This window comes from Aythya ferina, assembly GCF_964211825.1.
Source record: "Aythya ferina genome assembly, chromosome: 2".
NCBI lineage: Eukaryota > Metazoa > Chordata > Aves > Anseriformes > Anatidae > Aythya > Aythya ferina.
This window is the reverse complement of record NC_140297.1, coordinates 150117208-150135110: the sequence shown is the minus strand read 5'-3', so window position 1 is coordinate 150135110 and position 17903 is coordinate 150117208. Positions and strand designations below refer to the sequence as shown.

Genomic DNA, 17903 nt, shown 5'->3' with positions numbered 1-17903 from the left:
GGAATGGCTTTAAACTAAAAGAGGGTAGGTTGAGATTGAGATATAAGGCAGAAATTCTTCACTGTGAGGGTGGTGAGGCCCTGGCACAGGCTGCCCAGAGAAGCTGTGTATGCCCCATCCCTGGAGGTGCTCAAGGCCAGGCTGGATGGGGCTTTGGGCAGCCTGGGCTGGTGGGAGGTGTCCCTGCCCAGGGCAGGGGGTTGAAACCAGACGGGCTTTAAGGTCCCTTCCAACCCAACCCACTCTGTGATTCTGTACGTGCCACCTGACCACCAACCAAGGCAGCTCTTTTTACCTGTGGCTATTTCTGCTGCATATACCTAGCATCTTATCTGCTAGTCTGCAGATCAATTTCAAGAGCAAATACCGAGTGTCACAAAGCTTAAATCTTTTATTGAATTTGTACCTAAATGCATGGATATAATATTTGGTTATCTGTTTTTAAATTCAAGTCATATGGTTACAATATATTCGTATTGTCTACAAATTAGTTACTGGAACACATCTGTAAATAATTGGAGTCTCCTAACATACAGTGTTACTGCAAAGCTCCCTGGGAATTCCACACGCACACACAAAATCTGAAATAAGAGCTTCTGCATTTCAAAAGAGAAGCATAATTTAGTGCAGAGTGTTCAATAATTGTAAGAACAAGGCCAAGATCCCCAAAGGTGAGCGGTAAATTTGTGTGGCCATACACAAGGTACAGACGTGTAGCACTTCATGGAAATTAAGCTCCTCTGAAGTGTCTTGAGGTTTGTATCAAAACAGGGAAGCACTCCCAAGCAGGGCATATAGCTTGGGTAAACTGTGGTCAGAGTGCCCAACTCTGTGTGTTCCCAGCACTTACAGAGACAGTAACAGAGCTACTTGAAACACTGAGCGAAGCAATCACTGTTAAATGCTGGCAGAATCTGCACCTCTAACAGGCTGAAAAAATTAACACGCTGACAAGGAAGGTTACATGACTGAAACCACATTTTATTTATCAAATATAAGATCTTTGAATTTCAGAAAGGGGAGAAAACAACGAGCTACACTGGAATCCCTCATATTTGGCAGTTTAAGAAAGCACTTCCAGTTACAGCTGAGACCTTCAACTTTGCCTATAAATGAAACCCTTTAAATAACAATCAGTTACACAACCTGCTTACAATCAGCGGCTTATCTCACAAGATCTCTAATAACAAATTTTCTTTGTGGCAGCAACATATCCAGCTGACTTCTACAGCGTTGACCAGCTTTGTTTATTCTGACTGTCAATCGCTCTTTTAAGTGCTTCGTCTTGCACTAGATCTGATTCTTTTACATCATCATGGCTACAGCCAATTTTAGGGCAGCTGTCAAAAAGAAAAGAGAGACTCGGGTAAATGAGAAGAATTGTATTAGTCAGATACAGGCTTTTAAACGATATCTGCTGTTTTATTGTATTTATCTGGGATTCACTCTCTCTATCAGCAGCTTGTTACCTCTTTTCCGCTTCACCAGTTCTCTGTTGGGAAAAATAAATCTGTTTATCTACAGCGGAGGGAATCAACAGCTGAAGGAAGGAAGAGGGGAGAGGTGGAGCCTCTCACCTGGGGATCGCTCTCTTGCTCCCCGTACACAAACTGCCCGCATTAGTAAGGGTACTAACACTGCACAGAAACCTTGCTGTGCTGCTTTCTCCCTTTGAAGCCCTCTCTAAGCTGCAGGTAACTATTTCTTGCCATATTAACCTGCAGTGGAGCGGTATAATCTTCGCTGATAGATAAATAGGGAAATTAATTTCTAGGGAAATAGATAGAAGAGAAGGAGACTTGCAGGGGCTGACTGATGAATCAGGGAAACATCAAGTCGGTGTGAAAATTTGCCAGTCCTTTTATGAACTGAGAAAGCACAGAAAGGAGAGACGGGGTCAAATGAACAGCCTCTAAATGAAGATCAAATACAAAATGGCTTACAACTACTTGAGACAGCCATAGAAAGATACTACTGTTGAAAAATATTCAGGGACCAGAGGTCATTTTCCTTTGGCAGTGGCCTAAACATTCACAGACCGTGCCAGTGGTCAGAAACCATACTTTTTCTGATTTTTTTCCCCTATTAGGAATAATCTTTATCTCGGGTGCTGAACTTATTTACATTCAGTACTCACAGCTTTTATTCCAGACGTGCCCACAGCTTACTATGTTTGTCATGAGTAAGCCACTTAATTGCTCTGTGCCTCAGTTTTCCCATTTATCACCTTATTAGAGCAATAACTTCACAGATTAATGAATAACAAGTCCGAAGAAAAGCTTCCAAGGTTTGCTGTAAACACAAAGTGTTAGCGTGTCCTTCCACGCAGTGGAAAATTGTGAGCAAACCAGATGCATCAGAACGGCCTCAAGAATACGGCACGTCTGCCAGCACAAAAGCTGGTGGCTGTGCCTGTGCCAGCTGGAGAGCTGCTGCTCAGCCAGGGGACTGCCAAACACACCGAAAAGTAGCAGCACGACCAGGGTGGTGTGCTTGAATGAGGAACTCCTTGCATGCACTAGCCTGGCTTCCCACCACGGCAGGCTATGGTTTTTTAAAGACTGCATTTTCTCAAGAAACGTTAAAATTAGAGCAAGTCAGTGAGATTGGGCAGGGAAAAGCAGGAAATCTTTCTTATTTTAGTTACAGTGAGGTCTGGTTAATGCTGGGCTTTGGCTTTTCTACCATGCTGGAGTAACTACTGTAACAAAGGGAAGGTTGCAAGCTCAAAACCCAAGATTAAGAACTGCCAGGATTCAGACTGCTCAAATCAGTGCAGTTTGGGTATAACGTAGCTTTAAAGCTGGGCATTTTACAGCTTTGATGGAGATTTTTACTCTTCATTTTCATGGTAGTAGAGAGCAGATCTTTTCCTGATGGATTTAACACCACAGAGAAATGTTTAGATATGGACATCCTAAATTCAGCTCCATATTCCAGAAGGTATTTTGTGTAGTGCTTCGGGGCTGTTGAGCACCTGCTTCCGAGCCTGACCCCGTCCTCGACAACTCTCACTTTGTCCTCTCCAGCCTGGGAGCTGTTTCCCAACTCCCCTTCCTCAGAGAGCCATCCCCATGGGTGCCTGATCTAGTAGCAGCGCTTTCCTGTAGCCAGGAAGAAGCGTGGAATAAGAAGTCCTGCTCCACCTTTGTACCCATGTGGAGGAGCGTGTGGAGTAACAGAAATGCCAGAGCTACAGATGGAGGAAGTCAGCTGACTGCAGCATTATCTCTGGAGAAATCAGGTTGATAGTCTCTCTACAGACCTTCCTGAGCAAACTGTGTTTATTAAGAAGATCACAACTTGGAAGTTACCGTGAAGTCATTAACCCCCAAAACATCAAGCTCTAGCAATTTTGGTGTAAAAACAAATGTGAAGTTAATAACGACAGTTCATGATGACATAGCATGTCCACTCCATGTGCTCTAAAAAGTGTTTGAGACCTTTTTTTTCTCTTTTACATTTAGGTGTTGGGGTTCTTTTTGGAAAAACAAAACAATTCTAATTTTAAACTTTTCAAGGAGAATTTCTGGTTTAATAATTTAACTTTTACATGTTTCCATTCAACAAAATATGTCCTATGTGGAAAGTGGCAAGCTGCTTTAGTGCTATAAAGTCAGAATTATCTCACTGCACTGCAGTAAGAAGTACTCAATCCCATCTGATCATTCTTAAACTCTATACTACCTAGGAGACTGACTTTTATTATTTCTTATTTCTAATTGTATTGGAATATAACTGCAAAAGAGAGTGCACAGCGGAGACGTTTATTTTTTCATTAACCCTAAGGCTTGCTAAATAAGCAGCGGAAATAAAATGAGCAACTGGATTTTATGAAGCTTCTCTTTGTTGTTCACAGCTATATAAAATCTCTTTTATTCTGCTGTGCAGGTACCGTGAGTAGCTGTAACTTCCCTACACACTTCCTGAATATTTCCTTGCACATTGTTTTCATTAAAAAAAAAAAAAAAAGGTCCTTCATGCATACAGTACTAATGAGGAGACTGTGACTTGGGCAGACACTGAAGTATTACTTCCTGCAGCCTTGCCAATCCAAATACATTTCCTAGAACAAGTGGAGTAAAATTCCACTTACACAGCAAAGCAAATAGCTTTTCCACACATTCTTGTTAGCTTACCGGACTTTTTTCTTTTGCTGCTTTCGAGTCTGGATAATTTTTAGAATGGCATCTTGCTCATAGGAATGCCCACAGACTTTGTTTCGAACCGGCTTCTTCATTTCCATCTGTAATCAATAAGGTTTTATTTAGAGGAGCTGATAATGCCCATGAAAGTGCTTCTTATGAAATGTATGCGAAACAGCAGGAAGTCTGTTTACCACTCATACATTGCATTACACTGAGATTACAGGGTCAGGTCCCACACGGTGAACTGCATTGCTACCTGTAAGGTGTTTTCTTCCAAGCAGCATTGCTCCTTTCTGATAATGCTTGTAATTTTTACTGCCTGGTTTTTCACAAGTATTACAGATTTGTAATGAACAATCCAAGGAAGACTACGAAATAGCTATTTCACAATCTGTTATAGTAGCAGTGATAGCATACCTGTGTAATGGGACAAATGAAGTTCACCTGACTCTGAGTCACAGCTATATCTTCATCGATTTGTTCAATGGCATCATTATCATTATTATCTGATTTAAGGCGAACTATAATAGGAAACAAGACAATTTTCATTTAATATTTAATATAGATAGTCAATACTTTAAAAAAAGCAAATAAAGTCCAGCATATGCCAAGCATTATCTCACAGCGATATCTAATATAGCACAACATATTTCTGCATCCACTCCCTATAATGCAAAAAATACCGTGCAAAAAATACCGTCTATGGTAGAAAATGTAGATTTTTTAATGGCAGCCTTTTTTTTTTTTTGGTAGCTATTTATAGCCAATGTTAGAATGGAGAGCTGGGAAAGAAAGCAAGATGGCCTAAATATATATGTAAAGACTCTGGTTTCCCCTTTTCAAGTTCACCAAAGACCAGTAGCCTGCAGATGAGTACCCAAAATCTGATAAAAGATGAGGTGAAGCTTTTGCAGATTTGGCAGTCCTGCCCTCAAGATCGGTTGTGTTTGAATGTCATAGATGGGCTCGCTATACAGCTTGGATACACAGTATATGCTCTAAGAGGAATTTGTGCTATTTATCATAATACATCATTTGTAAAGTGACGGCTCTGTATTTTAAGACTATAATTAGTGAAAAACAAAAGCTAGGGATGTGCTATTTGAGATAGACAACAGGAACGTTATTGGAGTAACCTTAAGGAGGTTACCAAAACGAAATACCGTCGTCTCCCAGAGCACACCTGATGGCTCGGGGCCAGGGAAGGAAGGGCAGACAGGCAGGAGGAAATCCACCTTGAGCCAGAGATGCTGCAGGTCCCTGCCTCTGCCAGAACAGCAAGGCAAGGTGTAACTCTGCGTACCCACGGGCATGCCAGCCTGGGGTTTCATGCAGAAACTAATTAATCAGAGTCAAAACGGAGACACCAGAACAGCTAAGGAGGGTGCCTTGTTGCTAAGTGTAGCCTTAATAAATGTCTACACGTTGTTTCATCTTTTCCTAACTTCGTCCTGTTACTGTGAATCTAGGCTGTCAGTGGAGCGCATTTGTTTATCTTGCAGTGTTATCTGGGAATACAAATGAAGTTAACACCTGCCCTGCATTTCCATTCCTTTGGGGGAACTCTGCAGTGTTTCTGCAGCAGTGCCCCGGGGCGTATTTCTCAAGGTGTCCCAAGCTGAACGGGACATTTTTCTCTCTAGCTGCACAAGCCAGTTTGCAAAGCAAGAACACAGAGTTCAGAGAGGACGAAATCATTCAATGGCCTGAGTTTGCTTTGCCTGCCTATGAGGCAGAAAGAAACACAAGCCAACACCGAGGGTTTAAAGTCATTTTAGGATTTTGCCTTCTACAAAGTCCCAACCTTGGCTCCCTTTGCTATCAGCCCATCTCTGCATCCCTGGTATTCAGTCCTCCACATCTGTTAAGGACCAGTGTTTCCTAACTTAGGGTCTGTCCCGCGTGCCTGTACAATGCCATCACCTTCCGGATGACAACAGAAGACATCACCCTTGGAGCAAGCAGAGTCTCTCACACCTAGCCTGGATGGAGCAAGAACATCTCTGGTTGAGGGACTCTTGGCATGGGGACTGCAGCCATCACTTCACCACAGCACCTCTCGCTGTGCCAGTTTTCTTCCTTTGTGTGTTTTTCTTCTTCCTTAAGAGAGCTTGCCCTTCCCTCCATCCCATACCAAGAGTTTCTCAAGCACTCAGGAAAGTTTCTGACCCTGGTTCCTGCAAATACTTATGCAGGCAAGCACCAAGGGTATTCTTCTTTCTGTTAGCAAGCCTTCACTCAATCAGTAGGGTGCAGATGCAAGGGGAGGAGAGGCTCAAATATCAGATGTCAGTAATAATTGTACGGCTTTCATCTCCAAGAATATTAACGTACCTTTATCTGATACTGACCCCCTAACAGAAGTAAGTATTTGCAAATCCGAAGGAAAAAGTGGGCAAAAGTTACCTATAAATACTGAAACTGCAATAGTATAGACAGCAGAAAAAGACTTGCATCAGTTACCAGTTTTCTATTATTTTTAGACCGCTCATATATATGGGTTATTCTATCATAAACACATAGTATTTTAAAGAAAATACAACTTTTTTCCTTTTTTTTTTTTTTTTTATTATTAAGGAAGCTTTTGAAATACAAGGCAATGGGTAAAATCCCATTTAAACAGTAAGGCCAAAGAATATTCCCAACATTGGTAGGAGCAAGTTTCTGCACGGGCTGGTTTATGTAAATACCACACTGATTTTCTTCCTCTGAGTAATGCCAGCCAAGAACCTGAGATTCAGAATTCCCTTAAATTCATGTATCTGCAAATTTTGACGTACTGCAGCTCCAGCCCTTCCTGCTGAAAACATCTGGAAGCATCCATTTCAGTGTGCTGTACTTTGTGTCACCTCATGAACTTGGCACGTACCCTCAGTGTGGCTGCACATTGTGGCAGCCCATCAAGTTAGAATCCAGCAGTGCTAGCAAGATGGAGCACACAGGTGATTGATCACAAAGGATGATGATTTTTTTTTTTTTAATCAATAATATTTAGATGCCAAAGAAGCTGGGTAAGGTTTTAAGATGTGGGGCTTGTGGTTTTACTTTTAATCTAAGCATTCCAAGTCAGGCACGTAAGTGGCCTCTTCTGGAGGAGCGTTCACCTTGTGCAGCACCTTTTGACTTTGCTGAGGAGTTACCCCTTCACTCATCACTTCTGCATGCATTTACTTAGGTACTAACACAAGAATTTAGAGACTGGTGAAGCATGCAAGTCTGAAAATGTTAGCTCAAGCTCGGGTGCCGGTGCTTGACTTTCCCTTGAACATCTCAGATCTCGAAATTATGTGGGATAAGTCATAGTCTGGGTTTACCTCTCTCTTACTGGCTTTGGAGGTGATTTAGATGCCTCACGTTTAGTGGCTGAAATAAGGTAAGTTGAGACCCATTCCTGGTAGGGGGGATACATTAATCCTCATGGATTCAGACTCTCCTCTTCCTGCAAGCTCATCTTAAGCACTTCACGTTGGGACTTCATTTGCAGTGATGTCTACCAGAGTAGGGCCCTGGTTTCAAGAGGGCCCTGTTTTCATCACAGCACAAATGAATAATTACTTGAAATATTTCCTTTTCATAAGCAGCTAATATTTTTAATAATAAATACATAAGTCTGGGATGATGCAAGTGATACCTCAAACATGTCAATAGCAAATTAGCATAAATCAGATAAAACACCCACAGATTTGTTGTTATTGCTTGATGTTCTAGATTACAGAAGGAGAGAGGAAAATAACTTTTTCAATTACAGTAAAATTTGCAGAGATGACACAAAAGAACAGACATACATACATCCCAAACCGGTCAGTAGGATGTTCTAAACCATAGATCGACGCCTGTAAACTCACATCAGAAGATGTTTTTTTAAGGGAATTTTACCAAATGAAATGTAGAAAAGTTTCTAAGTATGACTTCTCTATAGAAAGAAGAAACAGGAACACCAAATCATGCATATTTCAGCTAAGTCAGGTTACATTTTTCTAAAACTGGCTTTTTCTTGCAAATTAAAACCAGATGCAGAATACACTAAGTTATTGTTCCTGAAATTCAGATGTTGCCTTAAGCAACAGAAGTACATACGTCTATTTTAGTACTCTAACGCATGACACTTTAAGAGACTTAAGAGTTTCTAGTTTTCTATCCCAGCCAACTGAAATCTGTTACGAGCGTGTTAACACATTTTCTATCTGGCTATCTCAGCAATGCTGTTTACAGGTAATTAGTGCCCACTGTTGTAATAAAACTGCATTCTCATAGAGGCAGCTATTTTTGGTAACACATCATAATGAATTTTGCAACTGCCAACTGTTTTTGACTTATTCAATTTTAATTAAAAGCGGGTTGTACTTTATATCTCAATCACTTTCATCTCTTGATAAAAAAGTGACTAATGTGCCTTAGCTCAGTTTTTTACCAAGTCTGCCGAGAGGCTGCGAACTTTTAAGCCAACTTTTTAAAAAAGGAGAAAACCATAGCGCAGAGATATTACCTGCCATGTTGTGGATTATATTAAGCATGGATAGTACACATATTAAAAAATAATAACAGAGGAAAGCTCCTCTTTGTCGTCATTTCCACTTTTATGACAGACGGACTGCTGTCTGCTCGCTGCTTCCAGAGCTATAACAACGTCTTCTACCCGATTCCTGTTCCTCTAAGGCGGAGAAGTTTGCTGTAACCTGGCCACGAGTAAGTACATGTTGCAATGTGAACTTAATTGATTTCTTTCCTTTTGTGCTGCACCACTCTGCCTTCTCACCTGCCATCAGCCTGACGCTAATCCCGGAAATCAAAGCATAACGTTAAGCATGCAGGATCGAGGCTTTGTAAGACTGAGCCAGCAGACAGACATGGTCTTGGCTCCCAAGAGGGTCTATTGTACTGCTGACTCTATAGAAATAACAGCAACTCACCCAGGCTGGGAAAAATCCTATCTCTGAGAGCTCCAAGCAAAACAGGAACGTTGTGAGGGCAAGTCAAATGCCAAGTGCTCCTGCCAGCAGGACAAAGCAAATAACGAGAGGGGGGGAGCTGAAGGGCATCGCATCCAAGAGTTAGATACATGAGTGAAAGGGGCAGTGACTGGGCCTGGGCCACTTCTAGCACAAGGTGAGAAAGGGCCAAGGACAAGTCAGAAGGAGGGAACGAGCCCCATTGCTGTTTTACACAAAACACGCTGCTGAGACTACCGGGGCAATGCTGAGGAGCAAGGGCAGCGCTCCTGTCGGTGTCCTGAATTTGGACCAGCCTTCGAGCCTGAGAACCAGAGCAGAGCAGCTGTGTGGTGTCCTGCCTCCCAGACAGATCCACAGTAAACTCTGCAAGAGGAATGAAAGAGAAGGGGAAGCACAGAGCAATAAATTCCCGATAAACTTTCCCAGTCTCTAGTTATTCATGCCCAAGGACTTCCTGAGTCAGAGGTAATAGCTTTGTACTTAATAGCCCCTGGAGTTTTCCTGCAATGAATTTCTCTAAACTTGGAAAGGGGAATTTAGGACTGGACTTTTCAGCTTGATTAGAGACAGTTATCTTTGCTAGAAAGGTTAGCAACAGTTTAATTTTCCTTGAAACTTACCGCAGAGGCTGCAGGTTACAGTTTAATTTGATTTTTAAAAGGGAAAATAAGGTGTGCAAGCTACAGCTGCAGTCAAAAAGTTCAAAGGCTTTCTGCTTTTGCTAGAGGCGAACGATAGTTTAATTTGCCAACCAAGCCAAACTAGGCTTTGCATTAAAGTACATTACAATTTGATTACTTGCTGGTGTTGCAATACACAAGTTGATCTAAGGAAGGTGGCCTCTAACATGTTGCTCCAGCTTGCAATAGCAAATTTACTTGCTCTTGTCCAGGCCAAGCAATTTGCTGTTAATCTACTGACAAGTCCTTCACATATGCCCCATTTTACACGTAATTTTGTAAGGAGTATATAGAGGTGGACTTGGTCCACCCAAAATAAAATGACAGTCCTGTGATTATAAGCCATTCCGATTTTCCTGGAGTATGAAGAGTAATTTAGATGAGCAAATTAGCAAATTGTGAGTTTCTTTACATAATAAGAGTGAGGAAGGAAAGGACAGTATCCTGCACAAAGCAACTGTCCTCTATAAACTCCTTTTCAATGCCATCAAATTCACAGCTCGTGTATTTTACCTTACGTTGTCCCACTAAGCTGTAGGTCTTTCAAAATACACTTTTCCTAACGGAAATACTGTTCCCATTTTATCCTTTCACTACAGGGTAGAGCTGGCTGATGTCGGTTTTCCAGAATGACCTTATAACGAAGATAGACTATGAATTGATGGACGTGTTTTGGGACACTCAGTTACAGAGCTGGGAGCAAAGGAGACATAACAAGACTTGAAGTTAGAGAAAAATTACTGTCTAATCCATTAATGAATAAAATGTGACTACAAAACCCATGTAGGAAAAAAAAAAAAAAAAAAAAGGCAAAAAAAAACTCCAGAGAATTGTCCCATGAAACCTTCAACTCATGCACTATTCAGAGCGAGAGGCAAGACATTGTCTTTGCCTTGAGATCTTGGGAAATTTGGCTTGCATGCAGCGGGAGCTGTGTCCCTAGGAATGTGAACAGAAAGTGTACCTTTGATTGTAAACCATGCAACTGGAACAGTTTGGTTGGAAAACAGAGAGAGGAAGCTTTCTTGCTTACTTTGTTATTGCATACAAACATGAGAAATCCGCACTTCAAAGTCCGTGGATGACATTTCAAACAGCAGTTTCCTCATCCCTACAGTCTGGACTAGATCTGAAGAAGCTCCTGGGGGAGATGAAGCTTACCTAAAAAGATGTCATGGAGGCTCATCAGTAAGCTCAGAGGAGTCACTATTTCTGGAAAATCTAAGAAGGCCATACTCTCCCATCTTAACTATCATCACCCACAGTGACGTGCAAACTTAATAAGCAAGTTAAACACCAAAGGCTTGCTGAAAATAAACCCAACCGATAAACAGATTACTTAAACAACCAGGAAACTCTAGGTCTACATGAAAGGGTGCCAGGCATATGACTGCTGAGCAAAAGTATTAGGGATGCCACAATAAGAGCAAAGAAAGACAAAAACTGGAATATCTTAGAGGAAAAAAGATACACAGGCATAAGCTACTAAATTACAAAGATGTGAAAAGTACATACAGATTACTTGGGTCTTCTCCTACTCTTTGGAATAAAAAAGGCTTAACAATCATGGCTTCATACAGTATACAGGCAATTTCCATGCTTCAAGAGCATCATTTTATATATCGGAGATTAGAAGGAGAATAACACACATGAAAAATGAAGAAGAAATTCACCCCACACACATGAAACAAAAAGTTGCAAAAGCAACAACCAGAAAAAAAAAAAAAAGCAAAAAAAAAAGCCCTACCATTTCATTAGAAGATGAACCACTTTCCATTACTAACATTGTGGTCAGAATCTGGAATGTCACTGATGCAATGCTAACCATCAAATGACATGAACATGTAGGGCTTGCCTACACAGGGAAGCTGTTGCAAAATAAGCGAGGGTGTGAATTCAGAATGCATTAGCTACTTGGCATTCACTCGCTGTGTGGACGCTCTCGCTCTGCACTAGGAGTGCCTCTTGGCTGTTTAGCCTAATCCACTTCCACAGTGGACTCGAGAAAGGCACTGTTGATGCTGGACAGGAGTGCTGAGAGGACAGCTGTCGGGCATTAACAGCACCTTGGAGTCACATCCATTTATACATGAGTCCCTAGCAGGCCTCGGATGGTCTGTTCTGAAAATTTAATTCACATGCTCTCTGAACAATCCATGCCAAATTATCCCCATATTAGCCCATGAGCAGACACCATACCTACGATGTCTCTGACCAACAAGTATTGTCATGTATCTTGTAACCTGTATGATCGAAGATGACTGTGAGCCTTTTAGGACATCATTTGTGCATTCCCATAGTCATTCACTTCAGAAAAGCTGAACTGGTGACGTATTTTGATGTGAAACATGCTTCTGCTAGAAGACATTCCTGTGACAGAAATGCTCCATGGTACCTGAGGGGCAGAAAGCAAAGAGAGCTGTGGTTCTTCCCTGACTAGACCTACTGGAAAACATCTTCAAAAAGTCACCAAAATAATGCCACAGGACCCAGTGTCAGGAGAGCTGTGCACATAGTTTGTGTGTTGGGGCATCGGTAAGAATATGTATGAGGTACAGGGCAAGAAGGCACGAAGCTATAACCCCTAAACACAACCGTGGTGATTTTGTGATGGCACCAACCATCTTTCATGGGAACAAACAGGTGCACGGTATCGCTCGTGAATACAGACGTGAGCTCGCAAGAAAGAAAAAGTGAAACTGAAGAAGTGCTGGGGTCAAAATATTCTTTTTCCTATCCCCCAAAGCCCAATGTCAAGACATTTAAAAGAAACTGTTAGGCGAGATATTTCATTTCAGAATGAATATGAATGAATGGTTAGAGCAACATTCGCAATTCTGCTATTAGTAATGCATCTCAGTCCTTCGGAGTGCTTTCAAGAACTCTTAACCACTTCAGAAATGAAATTATTTCGGTTAGAAATGCACAGCGCCGAGCGATTACAGTTGAAGCACCATACATTTCCACACAGCTCGCTGGCGTTACACGATTAAGATGTATAGAGAAAGAGGCTGTGCTGACGTCCCAAGCTTTTTCTATAGAAATGAATTTCCGCTGTATTTCACACATCGCCATGAGAACTCAGTTTGCACTGCCTGAACTACCTCTGCTGAAACACCCCTGGGGTGGCCCAGGAGGTTTGGCTGCCCACGTATCGTGGCCATTCCTCCAGCGCCGTCCTGGGCCTCGTGCCCGCTGCAGCCATGGCCCTGGGTGCTCACCAGGACCTGCTCGGGGCCATGCCTTCCCCCAAGTTACTACGGCTGTGAGTAGTTTCCACATGCATTCTTAGCAAATGTCTCAGCTCCATGCTAAAAGCACAAAATATAATCCAGAAACCAGTATCTTCTAGTAATTGCACAATATCTGGTTGTTTACTCTGAGAAAACTATCACTTGTACTGAAGAACATGTGCTCGATTTCTGGTAAGCCATATTCATATAATCGTGCTCTTTTGCTAAAATACATGGGAAAATGAAAAAAAAATAACACCACACAACACTTAACATCATATCGAAACAAGTTAAGAAACAAAGCTCACAGCTATGTTGGTTTTTTTTTTTTCTTTTTAAGAGGAACTTACAGATCTGCCATTGCTCAATCACAAAACTGCAAGGTTTTCATTTAGGTTAAGGCAGAGACATATTGCACGTGTGTGTACAAAGACATTCTGCATAAACCACGCTGTGCACACTGAACAGATCTTCACTATAATAATCCTCAGTAAACTGTTCCCTGAAAGAAATTAAAAAATGTTGCCAATCCCAATTTATATAGCATCCTTCAAAACAATGTCATGGGGGCTTGTGCAGCTAAACATAACGCTATCAGCAGTTAGGAACAGCTGAACAGTTACTTTTCTCAACCTGTGATTTAAGATTAGGCTTCTTGAATGGCAGTCAGTAGAAAAAATGTAACGCTAAAGACCAGAGCTATAAATATTTATGGATTATAACTGCAGCAACCTGGTAGCTTCTGATGGTAATTAGTAGTTAGCTTTAAAAACTGATCAATATTTATTTAAAATCCCTTTCTGCAGATTCTTATTTGCCAGGAGTGTAGCTGGAAGAGCACATCATCATTAATGCTACTTGCATCCGAAAAGCATTACCATTGTATAGGTGTCATTTATACAGCAACACACGTGCTGTATAAAGACTTCACCTTGACATTTTTGCATGGTGCAAAAACCGGATAATGTGGAAATGGCTGTGCTTTACGGAGAGTGGGCAGACTGTGATGGGCTTAACTAAGGTCAAGCATGAGGTCTTTTAACCTCTCAAGGTTCCTCCATGTCAGCATTTTCCTCTCCTGATCAAGGCAGTGAAATGGGACAAAGAAAGGACTTCAACACCCTCAGCATAAACGCACAGCAGCAGTAATATGAACAGCTAAGAAGGACAGACACAGCACAGGAAGACACAGCTACGTTGAATTGATGGGACAGCAGTGGCAGTGTCACTTGCACTTCATAGTAATGGCAACGTGAGCACACAGCTAAACCACGTGGCAGTCCTCATCTTTCTAACAAAGCTCACCTCTTCAATGTTTTATTTATTACCAGGATGGAGTAACATCGCTGTTGTCCTCTTAATGAACTATTAGCTTCCCTTGCAGCTTTTTGGCTGGCACATCAACTCTAGCAGGAACACACTCAATCCCTTTGCGTGTGCTAAGATCAGGATTTGGTCTCTTGAAATAAATGCGCTGCTTAAGGAAAAAACAAAAACAAAAAGCAAAAACAAACAAAAAAAAAAGAATGCAACGAAGCTACCCTGTTTCAAAACTCTGAAGATAAGACATGATCGGTGCTCATTTTACATCAGAAATCAAGCACAGCCCTGCAGGCCAGAGTTAAGTTTAGGTCAGAGTTACTGAGACTCTCTAGTTCATAGAGGCAGTTCAAATTCCTCCTTTTCTACAAGTTTAGCTATAGCTAGTAAACCTGTGTGGGAATTGGGTTCAGCATCGGGGAGGAGTGGAAAATTTTTAAGGACAGATTCAGTATTTCCCTTATTCTAGGTTTTTATTTGCAGATGCCAGCACTGACAGCCATTTTCCAGGATCAAATACTGCCTTGGTGTGGCTTGCATGCTAACAGTAGAACAAGTAACACGATTTAGGAAATCTTTCATTAGATTATGAAGCTGAAATAGCCTTTCCGTACAGACCACAATGGGATGATATCCTTTAAAAAAAGCAGCAGAAAACACTAGTCACAGGCAAAAGACACAGCTAAGCTCCCCGTGACGAAACACACTCAGCCTTAACCAAAAACTGCCACAGCCATGGACTTCCTAGAAGTGGCCTGCCGGTTTTCTCACTGCGAGGCTGATCGTGATTCAGCATCCTATTTTGTAGAAATGAGAACACACAAAGTCTCAGAAGGGCAATCCAGAGGGCTCATCCTCGGAACAACAACTAATTCCAGCAGGAGGGTAGAGGGCAATGCAGGGAACAGCAGTGAGTCGCGTGCCCATCCTGTCACCATCGGAAATGATCACTCCCGAACTTTCAGCTGCTTGGGGTGCCGTCCACCCATGGGTGACAAACGTGGCAGGGAAGAGTCACTGTGTTAGTGACACCCACAGGTATGCGGACAGGGCAGTCGTTCAGCAGTCAGCCCTGCTCCCTGGGAAGTGACAGTCTTTGCAATCACGCATTCCTGGGTTACTACATTTGGCCTCTGGCTTGTACAGCGCAGGGCTTGAAACGAGGAGCTCGATTATCACTGACAGGGCTGATCTGGAATTTCAGGAATGGGTTGTAGTGGGTCCGGGGAAGCAAACAGCATTTATGAAGCGAAGAAGCACTCTATACCTTTGCCAACAGAGAATGTTATATTGCGCAGAGATGTCGCAAGAGCATGCACGCAGTGTGGGAAAAGTGCAAACAGAGTCGGTGCAGTAGGAACTACAGGGGTGATGACATTATTTAGCAAGGGGGGCAGGAAGGCAGAAGGAGTTCCACACCAGTCAGCACCTGAAAATATGCTTCAGCAAATTGCTAAACAACTCAATTATAAGCAGCACAAGAATAACGAGGCAGTAAGAGGCAGTCAATACTTTTTTTTTTTTCCAGATCAGATCCTGCCAAACTCATCTAACCTGCCTCTCTGATAGATTAACTGTCCTTGGTGGACAAGAGAAATCAGCTAACATATATATTCTCATTTTAAATACGGCTTTTGATGTTCTCCAGATGACATTCTCCCAAGCAAACTAAAGGAATTAGTATATCTCTTCACCCAGATCCAAAACTGACAGAACAATTAACCTTTCTTCTGATTACAGGTTCTTTTCTTCTAAAACATATCGCTGGTGTAGCAATGCCTAAAAACCACAATAGAGATCAAACGAGACTGTACAAGACAATATACGCGTTCATGAAAAGACAATTTCTTGCATTGTGGAGCTACAGTCTAAATAATCAGGACAGACAAGGAAAATATCTTACCAGCACTGTCAGAGATGGGAAACTGAGGCAGAAAAAGATTAAGGGCTGGATTTTCACATGAGCTCAGCACATTTGCTGCTGAGCTCGCTTGAAATTCTCTCCGTAATCAACAGCATGGAAATCACTAGATATTGAGCTCCTTTGAAAATCAAACTTCAATATGAAAATTTGGCCCAAAGGTCTTTTGAAAATCTACATCAAGAGGCTTACCCAAGGTCACCCAGGAAGTCGGTAGCAGGGCTGGGAACTGCGCTTACATCTTCTGACTCCCACTCTGGTGCATAACTAATGTCTCTCTGCCTTCTGTTTTAATTAGCTACGGGGAGATCTCAAACCAGAGGAGGCTTTTAAAATGAAAGGAAAGAAAACCCTCACAAGTGCAGTCAGTTTCCTCCCAGAAGTAGCAGCCCATTGGACTTCCAGCAACCCACATGCAGTAGGGATTTCAAACTTCTTTTAACAGGCTTCTGTTTCCCTTCAGGAAGATAAACTTTATGCTGTTTACTTCTCACAGATAAAGGGATTCACTGGAGAACTGTTCATTTTTTTCTATAATAATATTTTCCTTCTACATGTACTATGCCTCTGACCCATACAAATACTTTTGCAGTGACGAGGATAGAAAAAGGAAGCCTGCAGAGTGCAAAGGCTCCTAAGGATTAGTAGACAACCTCTGGGGCAAGGAGTGGAGACTTATGCGATTGCTTATTATTACTACATTTTTCCCTAGGTAGAGAGAGTTGTTTGAAGTGGTTTCCTTGCTAATGCAGTGGCAGAGCAAACTATTTACTTTGCATGTATATGTGGTTGCTTCAGTACCTCTCCTGCTGGTCCTGTGGAACACCTAAGATGCACTGTTTGCAGCAGTTCACAAGCTCCTGCTGGAACATCCAAATTCCCAACATTTTCCCTGGCTCTGGCAGCATCCGCAGGCCTGCAGACTCCCTAAGCATCTTCCCTGAGAAGTCTTTTGTCAGAGAGCTACTGCAGCCATCTCAAGAACAGGAAAATATAGAAAAAATTAACAATCAAGGAAAACAAATGAAATGTGGAGTAGGTGTCTGCAGCAACTTCTTTTAGACTAACACACTTTGCTGAAACCTAGATATGGCATTATGTTTTTCAAAGACAAAATAATTGGTTAGCGTTTCTGTTCGCATTTTTTACCCTCAAAGACTTTAGCCTACTTTCCTGTAAAAGACGATGCCGGTTGACATGTCAGAAGAGCTCTTCAAAAAGTCATTTCCTCAGCTCTCTGACCCTGCTATGCTGTCTATGATCAGAGAAGACTTCTGATTTCACTTTGTGGTACTCTGGGTACCTCACTGATAAGATACAATGAGAATTTTACCCAATGTTCCCAGACAGAAAGCTACACGTTGGCTAGAAATGGAAATTCTTGCTTATGCTGATGGCTAGAGTTTCCATAAAAGAGGAGCTGCTAGTTTCATTATTCCCTAGGTTTCTGTCAAAAGGGGGAAAAATGGCTTGCTTCTTCCTTCCAACTTTCAGTCTTCTTGTACCTCTTTAGTGCTATTTTCAAACCTGCTGCCTACTTCGGGGTACGTTCCTTTTGGGCTCAGAACGTTCCCTTCCTTCTCTGTCAAATGCACCTCCCACTTTTCTCCTTGATTTTTACTGCCGCAAAATGTGTCCAGCTGCCAAGC

General features: G+C 42.0%; 1 protein-coding gene across 2 annotated transcripts in view; it reads right to left on the bottom strand.

Annotated features, from left to right (window-relative positions):
* Window positions 1-960: 960 nt before the first annotated feature.
* NSMCE2 (NSE2 (MMS21) homolog, SMC5-SMC6 complex SUMO ligase) overlaps window positions 961-17903 on the bottom strand; it is a 128117-nt gene continuing 111174 nt past the window's right edge. For both annotated transcript variants that reach the window (XM_084507728.1, XM_084507729.1), the window contains 3 exons: window positions 4566-4669; window positions 4140-4246; window positions 961-1340 (listed from right to left, as the gene is read on the bottom strand). In XM_084507728.1, coding sequence (XP_084363854.1) covers window positions 1226-1340; window positions 4140-4246; window positions 4566-4669 — 326 coding nt within the window. In that variant the 3' untranslated portion in view covers window positions 961-1225. The remainder of the gene's footprint in view (window positions 1341-4139; window positions 4247-4565; window positions 4670-17903) is intronic.